The sequence below is a fragment of the Zophobas morio genome, unplaced genomic scaffold, assembly GCF_036711695.1.
Source record: "Zophobas morio isolate AGI-343-1 ecotype UQ-CSIRO unplaced genomic scaffold, CSIRO_AGI_Zmor_V1 ptg000381l, whole genome shotgun sequence".
NCBI lineage: Eukaryota > Metazoa > Arthropoda > Insecta > Coleoptera > Tenebrionidae > Zophobas > Zophobas morio.
Window position 1 is genome coordinate 2501 of NW_026972485.1, and position 16491 is coordinate 18991.

Sequence of the window (16491 nt, forward strand, 5' to 3'; positions counted from 1 at the left end):
TCCGAATTCACGAGTGCAATAAAGAGGAGATATTGACAATGTGTCGAGATAAGATCCTTGGTTTTTATCAGCTAGTAAGAAGAAAGATGGGTAAAAATAATGAGTTTATGAAACTGACCAGAATCATCTTGCATGATCTGGATAAGACTAAACTCTGTTATTTTTACGGGTCAGCCAAAGTGCACAAAAACGACTTTCCTAGAACTGCACCAGACATTCGTCCATTAGTAGCATGTGTGAATACACCTATTACTGGTCTGTCGAAATGGTTACACCACTATCTACTACCTATAGTAGAGACCGTCCCTTCTTATATCAGGAATTCTGATGATATCCTGACTGCTATTCAGGGTACCATTTTGTCATCTCACCATGAAATAATATCTTTAGATATTTCAGCCTTATATACTTCCATTCCTACTATGGAAGCATTTAGGGTGATTAAAAAATATATTCTAGAGCATTATGGGCCAATTCAGGGTGGTTTGCTTGTAGAGGCTCTTCATTTAATTCTAAATACAAGTTGTTTTGAATTCTATGATAAGCTCTACATTCAAACGAACGGAATTCCTATGGGGAATCCAGCAGCCCCCAGTATAGCAACACTTTATGTTGCTTACTATGAAGCTATCAAACTATACCCTCTTTTAAAATCAAATCTCATCCTATATAAAAGATATTTGGATGATACATTGGTGATTTTAAATGACAATGGTGGATTCTTAGAGAAAAAGATGCTGCCCATCCTTAACAGTATTCCTGGTCTGAAATGGACTAAAGAATCAATGAAGGATGGTAAATTACAATTCCTGGACATCTGTATTCATACTGATGGGAAGATGGTATGGACAACATCAGCGGAAAAGGATACAAATTTATTTCTATATCCTACACCTCATTCGGCACACCCGCCAGGAGTTGTAAAAGGTATGGTGAGAAGCTTAGTTTCTAAATATTACCGACAAAATTCTTTTCGCGAGGATTTTGTATCATGTTGTAACAAACTTTTTGCAAGGTTAATGGAGAGGGGTCATTCCAAAAAAAGATTATATGTAATATTTAGATACGCTTTTTCAATGTTATCTAAAAGGACAACAACGATAACAACCATGCCTTTACGAAACATTCCTTTTTTCATATCCGATATGACCCGAACGGACCGAGGCGGAATTGGATTAGAAATGCCCTTGCCACCAATGTCATATCAGCTATGGCAAATAATTGCCCTATAACGATTGGATATTCCAGACCTCGGAATATCAATGAATTATTGGGTTCGAATCGTTTCGTAAACTCGGAAAGTGGAGCATTATAAATTAGAAAAGGACGATAGCTAGCTAGCCCTGATTCTTTTTTATAATGTTCTAAACCTAATATTAAAGTCATATGCTTTTTTATATGAAATGTTCCCGAACATTTCTAATTATTCTGGAAACCACTTTCCGAGTATAAACCTGAAAAGGTATAAAAGAGACTGAAAAGACCTCTTCTAGAACTTTTCGCTTTTTCGCTTACCACGTGCCCTCAAATTCCACTGAAGAAGCCCGGGCAGCAGAAAGGATCCTGATTCAACATACTTTTTTGAACAATCAGTCAAGCTTGATTCAAGGATACCTCTGGAGATTTTAGCGAAAAACTTTTATTAATAAAACTATTCTATACCGCATACGAAAGTTTATTGATAAAAGAAATAGTTTGAGTATCTTCAAGAAGCTTTATGATAATTTTTGTTTGCAAAGATTATCATTACATCTAACCCTAACCTAACCCTAACCCTAACCCTATTTACTGTTACCATAAGCTTTAAGTTTTTATGGTAAATACCTTTTGCATAAGAGCTTTAGTCTATTAATTTACCTTAACTTTAAAAAATATTATCTTTCTCCACCTCCTCGGTTGTGTGAGGACTATTAACGCTTTGAGTTTATTAAAAGATTAGTCTATTTATTCTTAAAATATATAATTTCCTAAAGTTAAATTAACTGTAAATTCTAATTTCCACTTTTTATTTAATTTCATGCCCCGTTCTCAATTATTCTTGGTTACGTGTCCTATATCATTACTTAAAATTTAGAAAGATTTCCTTTTAGAACCTCTTAATATGGCTTCAACTAAAACCAGAAAATCTTATCTTGAACGCCCAAAAAAAAAAAAATTACATAGAAGATAAGTGGTTAAACCTTGATAGTGACAACATTTTTTTTAGTTGCGCTCTCTCGCTGTTACATACTTCCTTCTCACATACCTCTTTAGCTTTACAGCCCCTCCAGTAATTTTAGCTTTTAAAAGTTTTTTCCCTTAGCCGTGTGCAAGAAGATTTTATCTAATCCTAGCATCGTGGCGTCCCCAATTGGGTTGTTCAATGACAGCTTATGTGTTAAATTAGATAAATATAAATTATGAGAGATAAACCCCTTTTTTTTACTTTTTGTAAGTGATAGTTATTTTCAAATGAATATTAAGAATAAAAGTTTTTTTAGCCAGCCAACATTAAAAAGGTTTAAACGTTTTTAAAGTTAACCTTTTCTTAAGACTAAAACTCTTTAAAAAAAGGAAACTCGCCCTTCTTTTTTTTATTATGACAAAAGTCAAGAACAAGTGGTGTTGCTATAAAATTTCTGCTTGTTTATAAAAGTGTAAATAGAAATGAAAGTCATTTATAAATGGTATCAGAAATAGGGGAATCAATGCACAATCTTTTTAAATCGTAGTAAGTAAACTGTAGGCGTGAGAGAGAAAGAATTTATTTGATCGCTTGGCATGGAGACCTGAAAAAAGGTTAATAATTTTAAAAAAGACACTAAATGGGCCACTAGTATAGTATTAATATTACAGTTTATAACCCCTTTTACCTGTTAATATGGAAAGCGTCAGAATATTTTTAGTTTATAACTTCCCCATTCCCACGTATAAAGAATATTTTAGTCTTTTTATAAAGCTTACTGTTTTCTTACTGTAAAACTATGTTTGCTGCAAAATATATTTGATAACAGGTTTCATAGAAGTAAAACAAATAATATTATCACTTCTTTACAATCTCTTTTAGCATTTCTCTTTCAAGTCCAAAAATAAGAGTCATAGATAACTTAATGTTTCGAATAGCATTACTATAGGCTACAGCCTATAAGCTAATTACCCCGTACGTAAAGTTGCATGTAATATCAGCTAATTTTATTTTCATTGATCTTGACGCTTATTCAATCACATTTGGCTTTAATTGGGTTCCGGCAATTGCGCTTAGTACTCTAATGCACTCAGACCGCAGAAAGGAAGGTCATTGAAAGTAGTTGTAAACCTATTTTTAATAGCGAGTTTTTAAGCATGTAAATCGTGGTTGGAAATCGGGTTGACTATAGCTTACCAGTAAAATTTAGACTTCTTTTCAACTGTAACCAAAACTAGAATAAAAGTTTCAGATTAACTAGGCCCTGCAGTTTAGATGTCTTGGAACAGGCTTAAACTAAAACGAGCATTACTGAGTAAATATTCAATAAAAAACTGAAGGTTATTTTAAACTAATAGTCGTAACATTTTTAGAATAATCAATCATAAAAAATTATAAAAAGACGAAATATATTACTTAAAATTATCAGCATTTACCAAGAAGCTGTCAGTTATATTCTAGACAAAAGCTTGGATGCAAGCTATTTTATCGCATTTAAGTAGTAATTAGTATTGTTAACTAGTAAGATTTTTTCTAAAACTAAAACATCTTAAATTAAATTTTTAATTTACCGTTTTCAGATTGTTTGTCTTCTATACACCCCCCTACAAACGATTCTATTTACCTCATATGAGTAAGTTTGCTTACCTCAGAATAAGTAAATTTATATCTGGTAAATTCATTAATTATTAAAAAATCATAAAATTTTTTAACATCGACTGTTGCTATAATAACTATCATAGTTTTTGAAAACCTTCTCAAAGTCTGCTACGAGCGGGTTTAATTTTGTTATTCTCTATATATAGAAACTTAACTACAACAGTCCAAATCCTTGATTACATCTAAAATCTCATTTTACTTACTTTTTTATATGGTTTCTTAAGGCCTTTTTCTACCCCTAGTCTCCATCTAATAGTGCTTTACTAACACTACAAACTCATTTTTGTCTATATGGTAATGAATTAATTTCATAAATGGTAAAAACTTTTTTGTTGCCCTTTCTTTTTTTTATAGCTCTTGAACTTTTGCTTAACATCACAATAAAGTTACACTTTTTTTTTGGTTACTTGAATAAGCGTCCTCTTAAAAAACTAACGAAAAGTCAATAAATAAGGGTTATAACTGAATACCGTAGCCCTCTGGAACTTAGTATACTTTAAATTAGAGTACGCATTGTGTAATAATCCTATAAATCTACACTTTATGCTAGGATTGGCTATTTGCAAGGTCTTCTACTTTGTAAAAAGATTTTTGTTTCAATATAGTTTACATAAATAGACACGATGTGGAAAACAACAAATCAGGAATTTCTAAATTTAGGTAAGTAACGATAAGCGAATCCATTGGCCAAGAAATATGGTAATTTTATTAACTCAAATTTGACAACAAGGAAGCTCATTAGCTAAAGTATAATAGCTCATTTGGTTGGCAGAACCGAAAGGCATAGTATAAACACTGTATTCCCCTTGTTAACATAGTAACCCTTAACTTTCCTTTTACTTCTTAGTCTATATAATACTCTTTTACAATAAAGCGCCATCTTACTTTTGTTCTTGGCCGTTCTGCTTTAGTTTTCATTTGTACTATATTTGTTCATATAAATTAATTTTACTCCTAACCGTTTTTTTTTTTTCATATTTTCTGCTTATTATTATATTTATATTTTTAATTATAAATTCTCTTTATTTATTATAATAATTAAGTTGTCTAAATTTTTAATGATCTAATTTAAAGTTATTTTTGTTATTATAATAGAATTATAATTTTTTTTTATTTGTTTGGGGGTTATAAAACACAAAGGTAATAACAATAAATTAACGCTGTAAATTTTTTATAAAGGTTTTAAAGCTATTTAATATTGAGGCTTATTTGATGTCTTAGTGGCAGATTAAACAAGTATTCTGTAGAGTTAACTTCTCATTATTTTCATTATTTTAACAAATAAACTAGGATTATACGGAATAAAGTATAAAATAATCATAAATTGGAAATCTATATATACTTAAAAAGCCGTCAAGTTCCAGGAAGATAATGAAGTGCACTAAAAGTTACAAACGAAAAAATAAAAGATTAATAAAGGTGTAAAATAGACTATAAAGTACAATTTATTTATAAGATTTAATAATATCTGAAAAAGAACAAAGAATTAGCTAATAAAACTACGAAGGAAACTTAGAAGAGAAGAAGGTTAAAACCGAGACATGGGAAGAGATGTATGATGTGCTAACAAGAATCGAGGAGCTTCTTACTGGGTGCAAGTCTTCTATCGAAGAGTTGACTTCAGGGGCAAAACAAAATTAGGTGCTCGAGGTGATAACGTGTGCCCAATCGTAATATTAGATTAATAACTAAAGAGTAGTAATATTTATATAAAACATTTATAGTTTTTTTTTTTTTTTGATAATTAATAATGTATACCATGAAAAGTAATACAAAATCAAAGAGAAAGTATAAATAGTGAAAACGACTCTTGGGCCCAGAAGTCTTTGAGCTAAAAACTTTTAACGCTCTAAATATGAACACATTAAAATTGATACTATCAACTTAAAAAGGGTGTATGAGAATTTATTCCTGGAAGCTTAAATCCCCATCAATTAACGACCGGAAAAAAAGCCACGGCTGTGGTTTCATTGTCATTACTTTTAGTAGTGAGCCAGGGCTACAACTACCCCTTGGGTGAGGCTTGATGTATTAATCTTCTAAGTTGACGTAGAGCTTAACCAAAAAAGAACCTGCTTATCTATCATTTACTATAATAAAAAATTTATTAAAAATAATATAGGCAGTGTTTTAACTTTTACTTTATAGGGCTTCCTTGACCTCAAACTTAGACTAAAGTTATAATGTTTTTTAAAATACAAACAAATGAGAAACGTTAAAAATTAATATATTTTTCTAATAATTTATAATCTTAACCCTGATCGGTTTTATCTCCAAGGGTTAGGGACTAGACAGTTTAACAGTTTACTACTGACAGTAGTTTTAATCAAGCTTACATTCATCCCCTCGTGACTCTGAGTCTATCAAGAGGGAAAAGTCGTGTATAAAGCTCACTTTAATGACTAAAATTATAATAATTGTTGAGTGTACACGGAATATAAAAGCCAATCTTACTAGTTACAAACTTAATAATATGCGCGCGCGTTAAGGAACGTATGAAAACCTTAAAACAGCATACTATTACTCACCAAAAGGTAATGTCACTTCTATGAAGATGGGTGGGCTTTAAATATAAGAATAATATTCAATAGGTAAATGAATAAGACTTTATTAATTTTGAGACAATAAAATGAAAAAACATAAACAAATCAAAAATCGCTAGAGCAGAATAAAACGAATCATACGGGCTTAACAAACTAGAATAGAACCCCGTAGCAAGAAAGGGGTACACAGACCATGAAGAAAATAAACCCGACCCGGGTTTCTCCTTTAGCGTGTAAACTGGTGTATATATTTGTAAATAATCGGCCAAAAATGGCGAACTAATCACGTGCACTTATTGTGTGCTACGAGGGAGCGCAATCTATTAGGATAAATGGCAAGCCAGGCCTTAGACATACCACCCAAGAAATTTTTTAATTGTGGAATGCATAGTAATTCACTAAAAGAGTTCTAATTCTAATCTAAAGGACATTTAGAAGTAATACATAAAATCATAAAAAGCGAATATCTGCATGTCAATTAAAATTTTAAGTTCTACTATAATAAAGAAATTGGTTAAAAAATATAGGCATACTTGTAAATAAAGTTTAAAGTACTTACAAGCTGAAGAGTTATAACAAGAAAATTAGGTTTCAGAATTTTAATTAAGTTAAATAACCTAATAACGAATTTAAAAATTTATTAAAATAAGATATTATTGTGTTTAACTTGATTAACTGCAACTTTTAAAGAGATGAGAGCCTAAGTGGATGTAAATGAGTCATAATAAAGGTACATTAGCCTAAAAAAAAGCAATTTTTTTAATTATATGTATCTGACATTTCTCCTCTTACCGCGTAAAACATGCTTTTTTTAAAAGCTAATGAAAAAAATTAAGAGTCCTCCTACCTCACATCTATACTTGATGTATAATCAAAATTATAGCTCGGAGTCATAAGAGATAATAAAAATTCACCGTTCACAAAAATACTTTGTTAAAATTAAAGTAACACGCACACTTTATGAAAGTTTATTTGCAACTGTAGTGCACTTAACCTTTAACAAATTAATCTTGTAAGAGGCTGTTATTAAAACTTTTCTTATGCATCCTTCCCTTGGAACTACTTTTATAAAGTTTTGCTCGGAAACAAAGTACCCTCGCTCCCCCGTGGTTTGTAAAATATGCATCTGCACTTGAGGCTATGAAATTGAAGTTATTACGAAGCTAATTAGAAACAACGCAATTAATGCTTCGAGTTAGTCAGCATTTTAACAAATGATTATCTACGTAATTTATGATGTTAGTCCGGGGTACTCACACGTATAGTGACCTTAAGTTGGAAATGCTTCCTTAATATTTTCGTCGCTTACTGTAGATTATGATAAATATTTAGCTCATCCCAACGATTTATTTGTTCAAGACATAACCTATGGCGCAGGTGCTTACTCCGTTATAGGAGACCATGACACCTCACAGTACTAACGGCCTTCTAGACCTAGAGGACATATTTTCTAGATAGTAAATGATTAAGCATAATTTTAGACCCTTTTCTAATTTTAGCCTACATATTTTTAAAAAATGGTGAATGCCATTAAGCTTATTAATTTTAGGTTTTCATAGTATAAAGTACCACTCCCCTGCTTTTAAATTGAAATCATTAATTTTGAATAACTCTAATTATGGACGTCTAATTTAGTAACTGGCTGGTCCAAAGCTTTAGCACTAAATTTTTTTTTAATTAATGTCCCAACAGCTAAAAGTAAGCCAATCAAGTAGTTTCTCACTTAAACAAAATATTGTTTCATCTAAAATTTATAAACTAAAAATACTAATAGTTGCTGTCCATATAAGCGTACATAAACTATATTATTTACTAAATAATGTAGAATAAAAAACTGAGTTTAAGTAATTTTCTATATTATTATAGCCTTTAAACACGGTAGAAGGTTTTTTGGTAAACCATAACACATACTTTTTTTTGAAAACAAAATTAAAAACTACTGAAAAGAAATTCTTAATTTTTAAAAATTTCTTACATCTCTCCATTTTTATTAGTTACTATTAAAAATCGAATCTGAACCAAAAAAGTTGTAATATTTACAAGATTTTTTCTGTTTATATTTTCAAAAAATTAACCTTAACATTCTCTTTTAATTAGTAGCAGTGATCTAGCGGAAGGTGTGAGATATTGCAAACTGGTGGTAGAGTGGTCTTTTATAATTAGTGTGTAACCAATCTAAATGTTATGAACATAATTATAACATTAGTTTTTCAAAATAATTGACTCATTATAAAAATTTAACTGTAATTTGGGTTCCTGGAGTTAGAAAAATACAAATAAATATTTAATATAAATATTGATGCATTTAAAAAGCAATAGGTCAATTTTTTAACTTCAACATATTTTCGGGCAGAGAAGTAATAAACAAAATATGTCTAACAATTTGTAAGAGGCAGCGGTCACCATCTCGGCTTGTTCTCCAAATAGTCATTGATTTTCATATATAAGCTTTGTAGGAAAAATTCATATTAACAAATTTCGTTTTTTTTCACAGAAACATTTGATAGCGAGATCCTAGTAACTTTACACCCATTCCCGCTATTAAAATTTTGAAAATAATAAATAATTCTCTTGTCTTATTGTCTTAAATAGATTACTTATGTTATATCATGGTAAAAGTAATTCTGACAAGACTCAACTGAATTTTTAACTTTAAAAAATTTGTATTAATAGAACTGACTGAGAAATTTTTTTTTATAACTAGGTGGGTCATAGTTATTATCTATGTTTAAAATACTTTAGCTAACCGTTTGGAGACTTTTTAATATTAAAAAAGCACACTAATTTTCGAAAGAGCTGAATTTAAACAAAGTTTTCAGGCTAAAGAGAACTCTTTTGGTTATGAGACTTAGGCACTATAAATTAACAGCTATACAAAGGCGAAACTATAATCTTTTCAATAACACAACTATGGTTATGGTGCTCTTATAACAAAAACAAACTTTAAAATTTATTAATTTATATAAATAATTGAAGCTTCCTTTATAAAAAATAAGTAAATTCTTGGTAATCCTGAATATTATCCTTCATATAATGTATATACCTTTTAAAATAATCACTATGTACTAATCGTGCTCTATTATTAAAATTAGCATATTATACATTTAAAAAATAGTAAACTTAGTAAATATATTATGTATACCTTTAAATTATGAAGATAGCGTTAAAATACCTTACAAACCCTTACTTTAAAGAAACGTTATGCTCTTAGTACTAACAACCTCAAATAATGCAGGAAAAATAATAAATATACATGCAGGAAGAGCAATACAAAGGATCCTGCAAATAAAGTTAAACAACTTTTTTTTTTCCAGATGTTTTATTAAGTGACTCCCTTGGAAGCGAGTCTGATGTATTACAAGTGTTAGCAATAAAATAGATTAACTTTTTTAAGAGAAGTTCTTCTATTATAAACATCATCGTCTTCATCTTATCACTACTTTGTAGCTAAATAGCTTTTCTGTGAGCAATCTTCCATTTTGTTCTCCTCATAGAAACCCTTCGATCACCTATAAAAATTGTGTTTTTGATCAAGAGGCAGTCTCCTTTCCTTTTCAGAAAAGCCACTTATTGCTTGATTCTTATCGGTAAGATAGTGGTACATATCTGGCTACTATCCTCCACGCTGAAAGTATATACCTTCACTATTAGAAATTATTCGATTTTAGATCTAAATTTAAAATAAAAGGAAGCTCTGGGCTATAAAGATTTTACTATAACAGCTTTAGTAAGAATTAATTTTTAAATAGGTATAACCATTTTATTTCCTTTTAGTTTTAGAGTACTGTATTTAGTAAAATGTAATGCTAATAGTGTATACGTTTTTTACTATATTTATTCGCCATAGTTTGTAAGGAAGAAAGTTTACGCCTTCTTGGCTGTTGTTATCTGGGCTCTCAGAAATATGGACAGGCATATAAAGTGCTATTTTCCGGCGTTTTCTCCTGAATCTCGCTACTTTTTTGCTTATACATGCGTCAAATTATTGCGTTTAAGAGTTATAAATATAAATAAAATAATTTTTTATTTTTAAAATAGAAAACTTTTTTACTGATTAATATTTATAGGAAGGCAAATAGGTTTTTTTAATTTCTTTACTTGAAGGTGAAGAAACGAAAAAGTCTTTTTTTTTTGCCTTCCTTGTTTTATAAGTTAGCGGGAGAAATTAAAATAAAGATGTTTTTATTTTGTTTCAAAAAAAAAATTTAATCTTTTGGTTTCTTTTTTTAGGTCTTTTTTATGAGTTATATACTAATTTTTTTTACTATCAGCCTTGGATGCAGAATTCTTGAAGCTAGTCTAGATTACGTAATTTGCCTCAAACAAGAACTCGTACATGTACCTGCAGTTTATTAACTTTGCCACTTTGGTCTGTAATTTTTTTTTTTTAATTTTACGACACAAAAGCATAAACTTTTAGGGAAAAGCATTTTAATTTTTATAGCAATAACAAGTCGAGTACTAATTTGAGTGCTCACTGTATTTAGCATACCATTTCAGCGATTCTCGTTGGACAAAGTCAATCATTTGTATGTTTTTATATTGTAAACTTGTTTGTATCTGCTCGATAAATATTTCTTAACTAAATTTTTTAATTTATTTTATTATTTATATAATAGGTATGTTTTAAAATTAACTTGCAAATTTTTTTTATTTTTTTTTAATTCTACTAATTTTGGTTTTATTTAATGAATTCTGCTTTTATTTTCTATTTCTATGAATCTATATTTACTATGTTAATAACTTGTATATTTTAAATTGAACTCTCCATTTATTTTATTTATACTTTGTCCAAATTATACTAAATTTGGTCTTATTCAAAGAATCCTGTTTCTAAATTTAATTCTATAATTTAAATTTTTGGTTAACTTTATAAATTGTATATTTTTCTTACTACTTGTAAATTATTTTTTTTTTAATTTTTTCCAAATTCCACAAATTTATTTTATCTAATAAATTTTTTGTTTTCTCTGTAAATATATTTATTGATAAGATAATATGATACTATAAGTAATTCCTATAAAACTTTATTATATAAATGTTACGAAATTATCAGCTTACAATTTTATTAATGCTGAACTCTGTAAATTTGCCTATTTTTAACCGGAATGCACTTTACTATAAAATTTATAATTGGTATAAATTATGAAATCTTTAATACTTTTTAGTAGATCTGAAAATACTTTAAACACTCCTTTATCGGCCGCAATCGAAGGTTTTTTTCCATATAAAAGTATTTTTTTTACCAAAAATTTAATTTTTTATTTATTTTATATACTAAACTAATTCTCTTCATTCTAATTAAAATTTATAAAGTGATCAAGTAAAGCGTTCAAAAGTTTGAAATAATTTATTTTAGAGTTAATTTTTTTTAATTAATTAATAATTTTATTAGTAATTTTTAAGATTTAGAATTTTACAAAATAATTCAGGGAAGTAGATTTATTAAAAAATTGAAAATTTGATTGTGTTTAATTTTGTTTCGTTTCGTTAAAGTTTACACTCAAAGTAAGTTTTTTAATAAAAAAGTTAATTATCAAAATTTAATCGGAATGCTTTAAGTTGCTTTAAATTATTAACAAAAAATTTTATTTTATTTACTATTGAAATTTTTAAATAATTATTTATTAATACTTTATTTATCTAATTACTTGAATAATTTAATTTTGGTTTAATTCTTTAACTACTTTTTTATATTTATTTTTATAATTAATTTTTCATTTACTAATAATTTAATTAATATATATTTTTAATTACATATACAATTTGAATTTTATAAATAATAAATTTATTTAAATTTATATTTTTTCTTTATTTTTTAGTTACTTTATTATAATTAATTTATTGAAATAATTTTTTTTGATTTATATTAAAAATTTCTACTGCGTTTACTGTATTCACAACAGTTTCAAGTTTATTACAATTATTTTATAGTACATAAACGTATTTAAAGTGCAGTTTTTATGATTTTTTTATAATAAAAGTTTTTTTGAAGACCAACTTTCCTTGCAGCCAGTCGAAAAAAAATAAAGCGCCTTATACCAGTGGACGAGTGAATTTGGTTCAAATTATATATATATATATATTGCTTCCAATTCATTCACCAGTAGCCGAATATATTTTGCGCCAGCTAAACGGTCAGCTTTAGATTTTTATGCACAACTTTATTATTAGTTTAACAATATTTTAAATTATAATCAAAATAATAATATAAAATATTGTTAAACTAATAATAATAAACATTCATAATTACTTTTAAGCTGTTTTCGGAAACTAAAGCACCCAAAAGTTTCTTTTTAACAGGTGTTCGTCCATTCACAGTATTAATAGTAGTAATAAACGATAAGCAAACCTATAGGAAAAGTATTAGTACTACTGCTAATACAAGTACTGTAGTGTTGAGTGCGAGCAGCGATGGCCTATTGTTTGTTTTTTTCTTGCAGGTCACTACCCTTTTTCTATTCGAATCTTTTTTCTATAGAAAGTTAACAGCGAAAACGTGTGTCCCCTGCATTCACCCTGAGCCAATCATCTCATTCCTCATCACGTGATTCACCATGTGACTCAAAAGTTTCCGGCGGCGCGGTCGACTCGCTGGATGTTTTTCTTCTAGTTGTTGAAGGGTATTTACCTATTATTAAGGAAACTGCTTCAATGCGCAGGAAGGCCACGAGGCAGCTTTGAAGTTTATGGATGGAGCAGTACAAGTACTTTCGGTTCATCACAAGTTTATTATTACTATTATTATTTTCTTTATAAGGTAAACCTGAACTTTGCTTACGCGTATACTCTTCTCGGACACGAATAAGTCGCAGAGGAATAACCTCTCGAAAGCAGCCAGGCATTTCCATTCGGCAGTCCACCAGGATTCCCGCCACTACAACGCTTGGTTGGGCCCTCGCACGAGGCGGCAGGTGGGGGAGGAAGGGGAGGGGGGAATTTATTGATTTGAAATTCATCTTAATTTGAGCCACTAGGAGCCTTTTTCATACTTTCTGGTATCAGTTTAGACCGCTTAGCAATATGAACAAAATACAAAAGGTTTTAGGCGGAAGTTTTTCCAGTAATAATAAAAATAATAATTCGTTTAAGTGGAAATCAACTGATAATTATCATTACAAAAGTTTTTCTTAACTTGTTAATTTTTTTTACGTGGCACTCTTCTATAGCATTGCTTTTACAGCAAAGCCAAATATCATTAAAAAAAAATTTTCGTCATTATAAAACTTTTTATAAAGCCTACAATTTTAAATTTCCTTTATAATAAAAATAGTTCAAGGTTTTTGCTGAAACTTTTTATAGGCAGGCATATCACGCTCAGCTGCAAGCGTGCATACTTGAAAATGCTTGCGGATTGCAGCGAAATCAGCCTATAATAGTTCGCTAAAGGGGGACCCTGAAAACGCAGTGACTCTTTATTTAAAAGGCGGAATTCGCGAACAGAAAGGGGTCATCACCAGGGTGGATGTGAGCTTTCTTTTAACGCAGAAACTTTTTTTTATTGCTATGAAAGTCTGCTCTCGATACTTTGGATAAACTGTTGGAACTCACGCCACAGGAGCCTACTGTTTACCTTCTTAAAGGAATTTTAACGTGTATAAAAAGCTCTAGCTTACGGATTAAGTACAACACCCAATCATATATTATACGTACCTATAGCCTATAGAGCTTTAAGGCATTTCACTTGGGCACGGGACGTGGATGTTACTAGCGGAGAGTTAAATTAAATAATAATCAAGTTTTTATTATACTAATTAAAATGATCTATTTTATCGTAAAATAGAAAAAATTATTAACAAGTACTATAAAGATGATAACGAGGTTTTCGATATAAAGCCAGACTGATTTTTATAAAAAAAAATTGAATAAAAGAAAGGAAGAACCTCAATAAATTTATAGTGTAACACCAGCATCGTTTTCTGTATAAATAAAAGTTATATCAATTTTTTATAAAGCGAAAAGATCTTTTTTCAATATAATTTTTTGAAGCACTTTTTTCATTAATATATATAAAGCAAAGTTAGCTTATTTATAGTATATTAATAGTGACTACTTTTCGTAATTGTTTGTCCACGCTTAAGGAAGAATCCAGAATGTTGGAGACATGTAAAAATTTCTTTCTGCAAAGAATCCACAAGCTTTATTAAAGTTTACTACGCTCGTCGTGCTCTTTTTAATATAACAGACGAGCGGCGCAATATAAAGTTTTCAGTAGATTATTGTTGTCGTTAACCTTTTTTCCTCGTCCCTTACTACATAGAAAATATGTTTTAAGCAGTAAAAGGACGTTATACAGTTTGACTGTAGCACTCCAACTTTTAAAATAATTATAAAATCCTTAGTTCTCTTAAACACATCTGCTTTGTCCCTTGTCTATGAACTCTGTGGGCTATCCCTTGCTTATAAATATATATATAAGTAACCAAATTAATATTAATGAACTTTACACTTTTTACAACTACGAATAAATAGTTTGGGTGTAATATAGTAAGGACATTACACGTAATAAAGGCAGGATTTCTAAGGTTAAAATATAATAAAAAACTTTCAAGAAATCCTCAGCAACAGCGTTCTTTTATCCCTTATTTCCAGATGTTCGACCGAGTTTAGAAATAGTTGTAGTCGTAGTTTTACCCTGACCAACAAGCCCCGGGTAAAATTATTAGTGTAACAAGTCATTACCTGCGCTCTAAAGGGTGGGGGTCACTATTTGGCATAGCGGAGTATGGTATGCAACAGATTAAGAGTTCGATGTACTCCGGTTCGAGTTCGCCTTACCCGCGAAAATATTTAGTTTGTACGAAGGTGGAAAATAGTTGAGGGCCTATATATTATAAAATGGAATCAATATGTTCTCTTAAACCCTTCAACTGGTAAGTACATATATCTACGTCATGATAAGCTGTGATATTAAAAGGATATGAATGAACCCGATTTATGTCCATCGAGCAAGAGGCAGGCCCTAATATAGGCCCCTCCTTTGAGTGCGACCATGTTAAAAAAGGATTGAATATATAACAAACTCTAGGCTGTCCAGTAATGCAGTTTACAAAACGTATGAATACATTCTTGTTAGTTGAAGGATTAATAAAAGACTTGATAACTTTATAAGTGATTACTGCTCCTTTTAGGTAAGCGTCCACTTCTTGTCGTTTTGATAATTTAAACACCCCTATGGTCATTCAGTCTTAATTACACTCCAGGCGGTTTGAAATTCACTCTTCCTATGTAACGAACCGAAGAGAGGTTGTTACCCTCTATGAAGATGGAAGGGCATTGTACCAAATGATAATTGTCATTAGTATATATACATATTTATATTTATTTAAATTAAAAGTGACAAGAACAGTATAGAATAGAGATTAAGGAAGCCATCCGCCCCTGATAAGAATAAACGAAGGGCTCGCGCGTATATACTTATATATAATACTAACTGACAATACTCTTTCCAACAGTACCAGTACTATACTAGGCTCAATATAGCATAGGAACAAGCACTACGGAAAACAGCAGCGAGCCAACCGGAACCGAATGCAACCCAAGGATCAAAGACCCAAGAAGGTGCACCCAGCCCACAGCTGGCCCGAAGCCAACCATAATGCTGCTACTATACCAGACTATTCCTAGTATAGGAACCAGCACTGCTGGGCCCTACGATCAAACTAACTACTAGCTAGCCAAGGTCATCCAACAGTGTCTTATACTATTGCTAGTATTAACACCGTTAAACGCGACTCAAGCTCACTCAATTGCACTTATGCGTGTGAGTAAAAGTAAAAAAAAGTTAAGCAGAATGGTCGGGGGGCAAAGGGGTTGGAAATAGAGAAGGAGACGACAAAGTGTTACACCCTTTCCCTTTTAATTTTATACTAATTTTGTTTTTTTTTAATGGTATTTTCTGGTGCTCCGTCGGAAAAAAAAAAACTGTTAATTTACGAACTCTCTAAAAGATGATAGCTTACAAACTAGATTTTAACTTGCGTTAAAGCAATTTTATATATAAGGTATCTATCTTTTTACCTTTAGTCCTGATATCTATAATACTACAAAATTTTGTATTATGTGACTGGCGATAGCGTGCCCTGCCCCGATTCTTAACTGAGCTCCCCTCTTATTATCAATTGA

The 16491-nt window shown here is 30.1% G+C and overlaps 1 protein-coding gene and 2 long non-coding RNA genes across 5 annotated transcripts in view; 2 read left to right on the top strand and 1 right to left on the bottom strand.

The window, feature by feature from the left end:
• The window catches only part of LOC135120460 (uncharacterized), a 1648-nt gene extending 382 nt beyond the window's left edge, over nt 1–1266 (top strand). The window contains exons 1-2 of the mRNA XM_064044763.1: nt 1–932; nt 1249–1266. The exon at nt 1–932 is cut by the window's left edge and continues 382 nt beyond it. Of these exons, the coding sequence (XP_063900833.1) occupies nt 1–932; nt 1249–1266 (950 nt within the window). The remainder of the gene's footprint in view (nt 933–1248) is intronic.
• An 8684-nt stretch (nt 1267–9950) lies between these two features.
• Nucleotides 9951–10790, top strand: LOC135120447 (uncharacterized). The gene is made up of 3 exons (XR_010278615.1): nt 9951–10115; nt 10214–10287; nt 10638–10790. It is a non-coding gene; the product is annotated as an uncharacterized LOC135120447 (long non-coding RNA).
• Nucleotides 10791–12345: 1555 nt separating this feature from the next.
• On the bottom strand, nt 12346–15022 carry LOC135120455 (uncharacterized). 3 transcript variants are annotated; one of them, XR_010278622.1, is made up of 7 exons: nt 14867–15022; nt 14420–14765; nt 14250–14285; nt 14020–14073; nt 13133–13380; nt 12620–13076; nt 12346–12496 (listed from the first exon to the last, which is right to left on the bottom strand). It is a non-coding gene; the product is annotated as an uncharacterized LOC135120455 (long non-coding RNA). The 3 variants fall into 3 exon arrangements; XR_010278623.1 differs by having other exon boundaries at nt 12620–13380; nt 14420–14761; XR_010278621.1 differs by having other exon boundaries at nt 12620–13380.
• Between the last annotated feature and the right edge of the window lie 1469 nt (nt 15023–16491).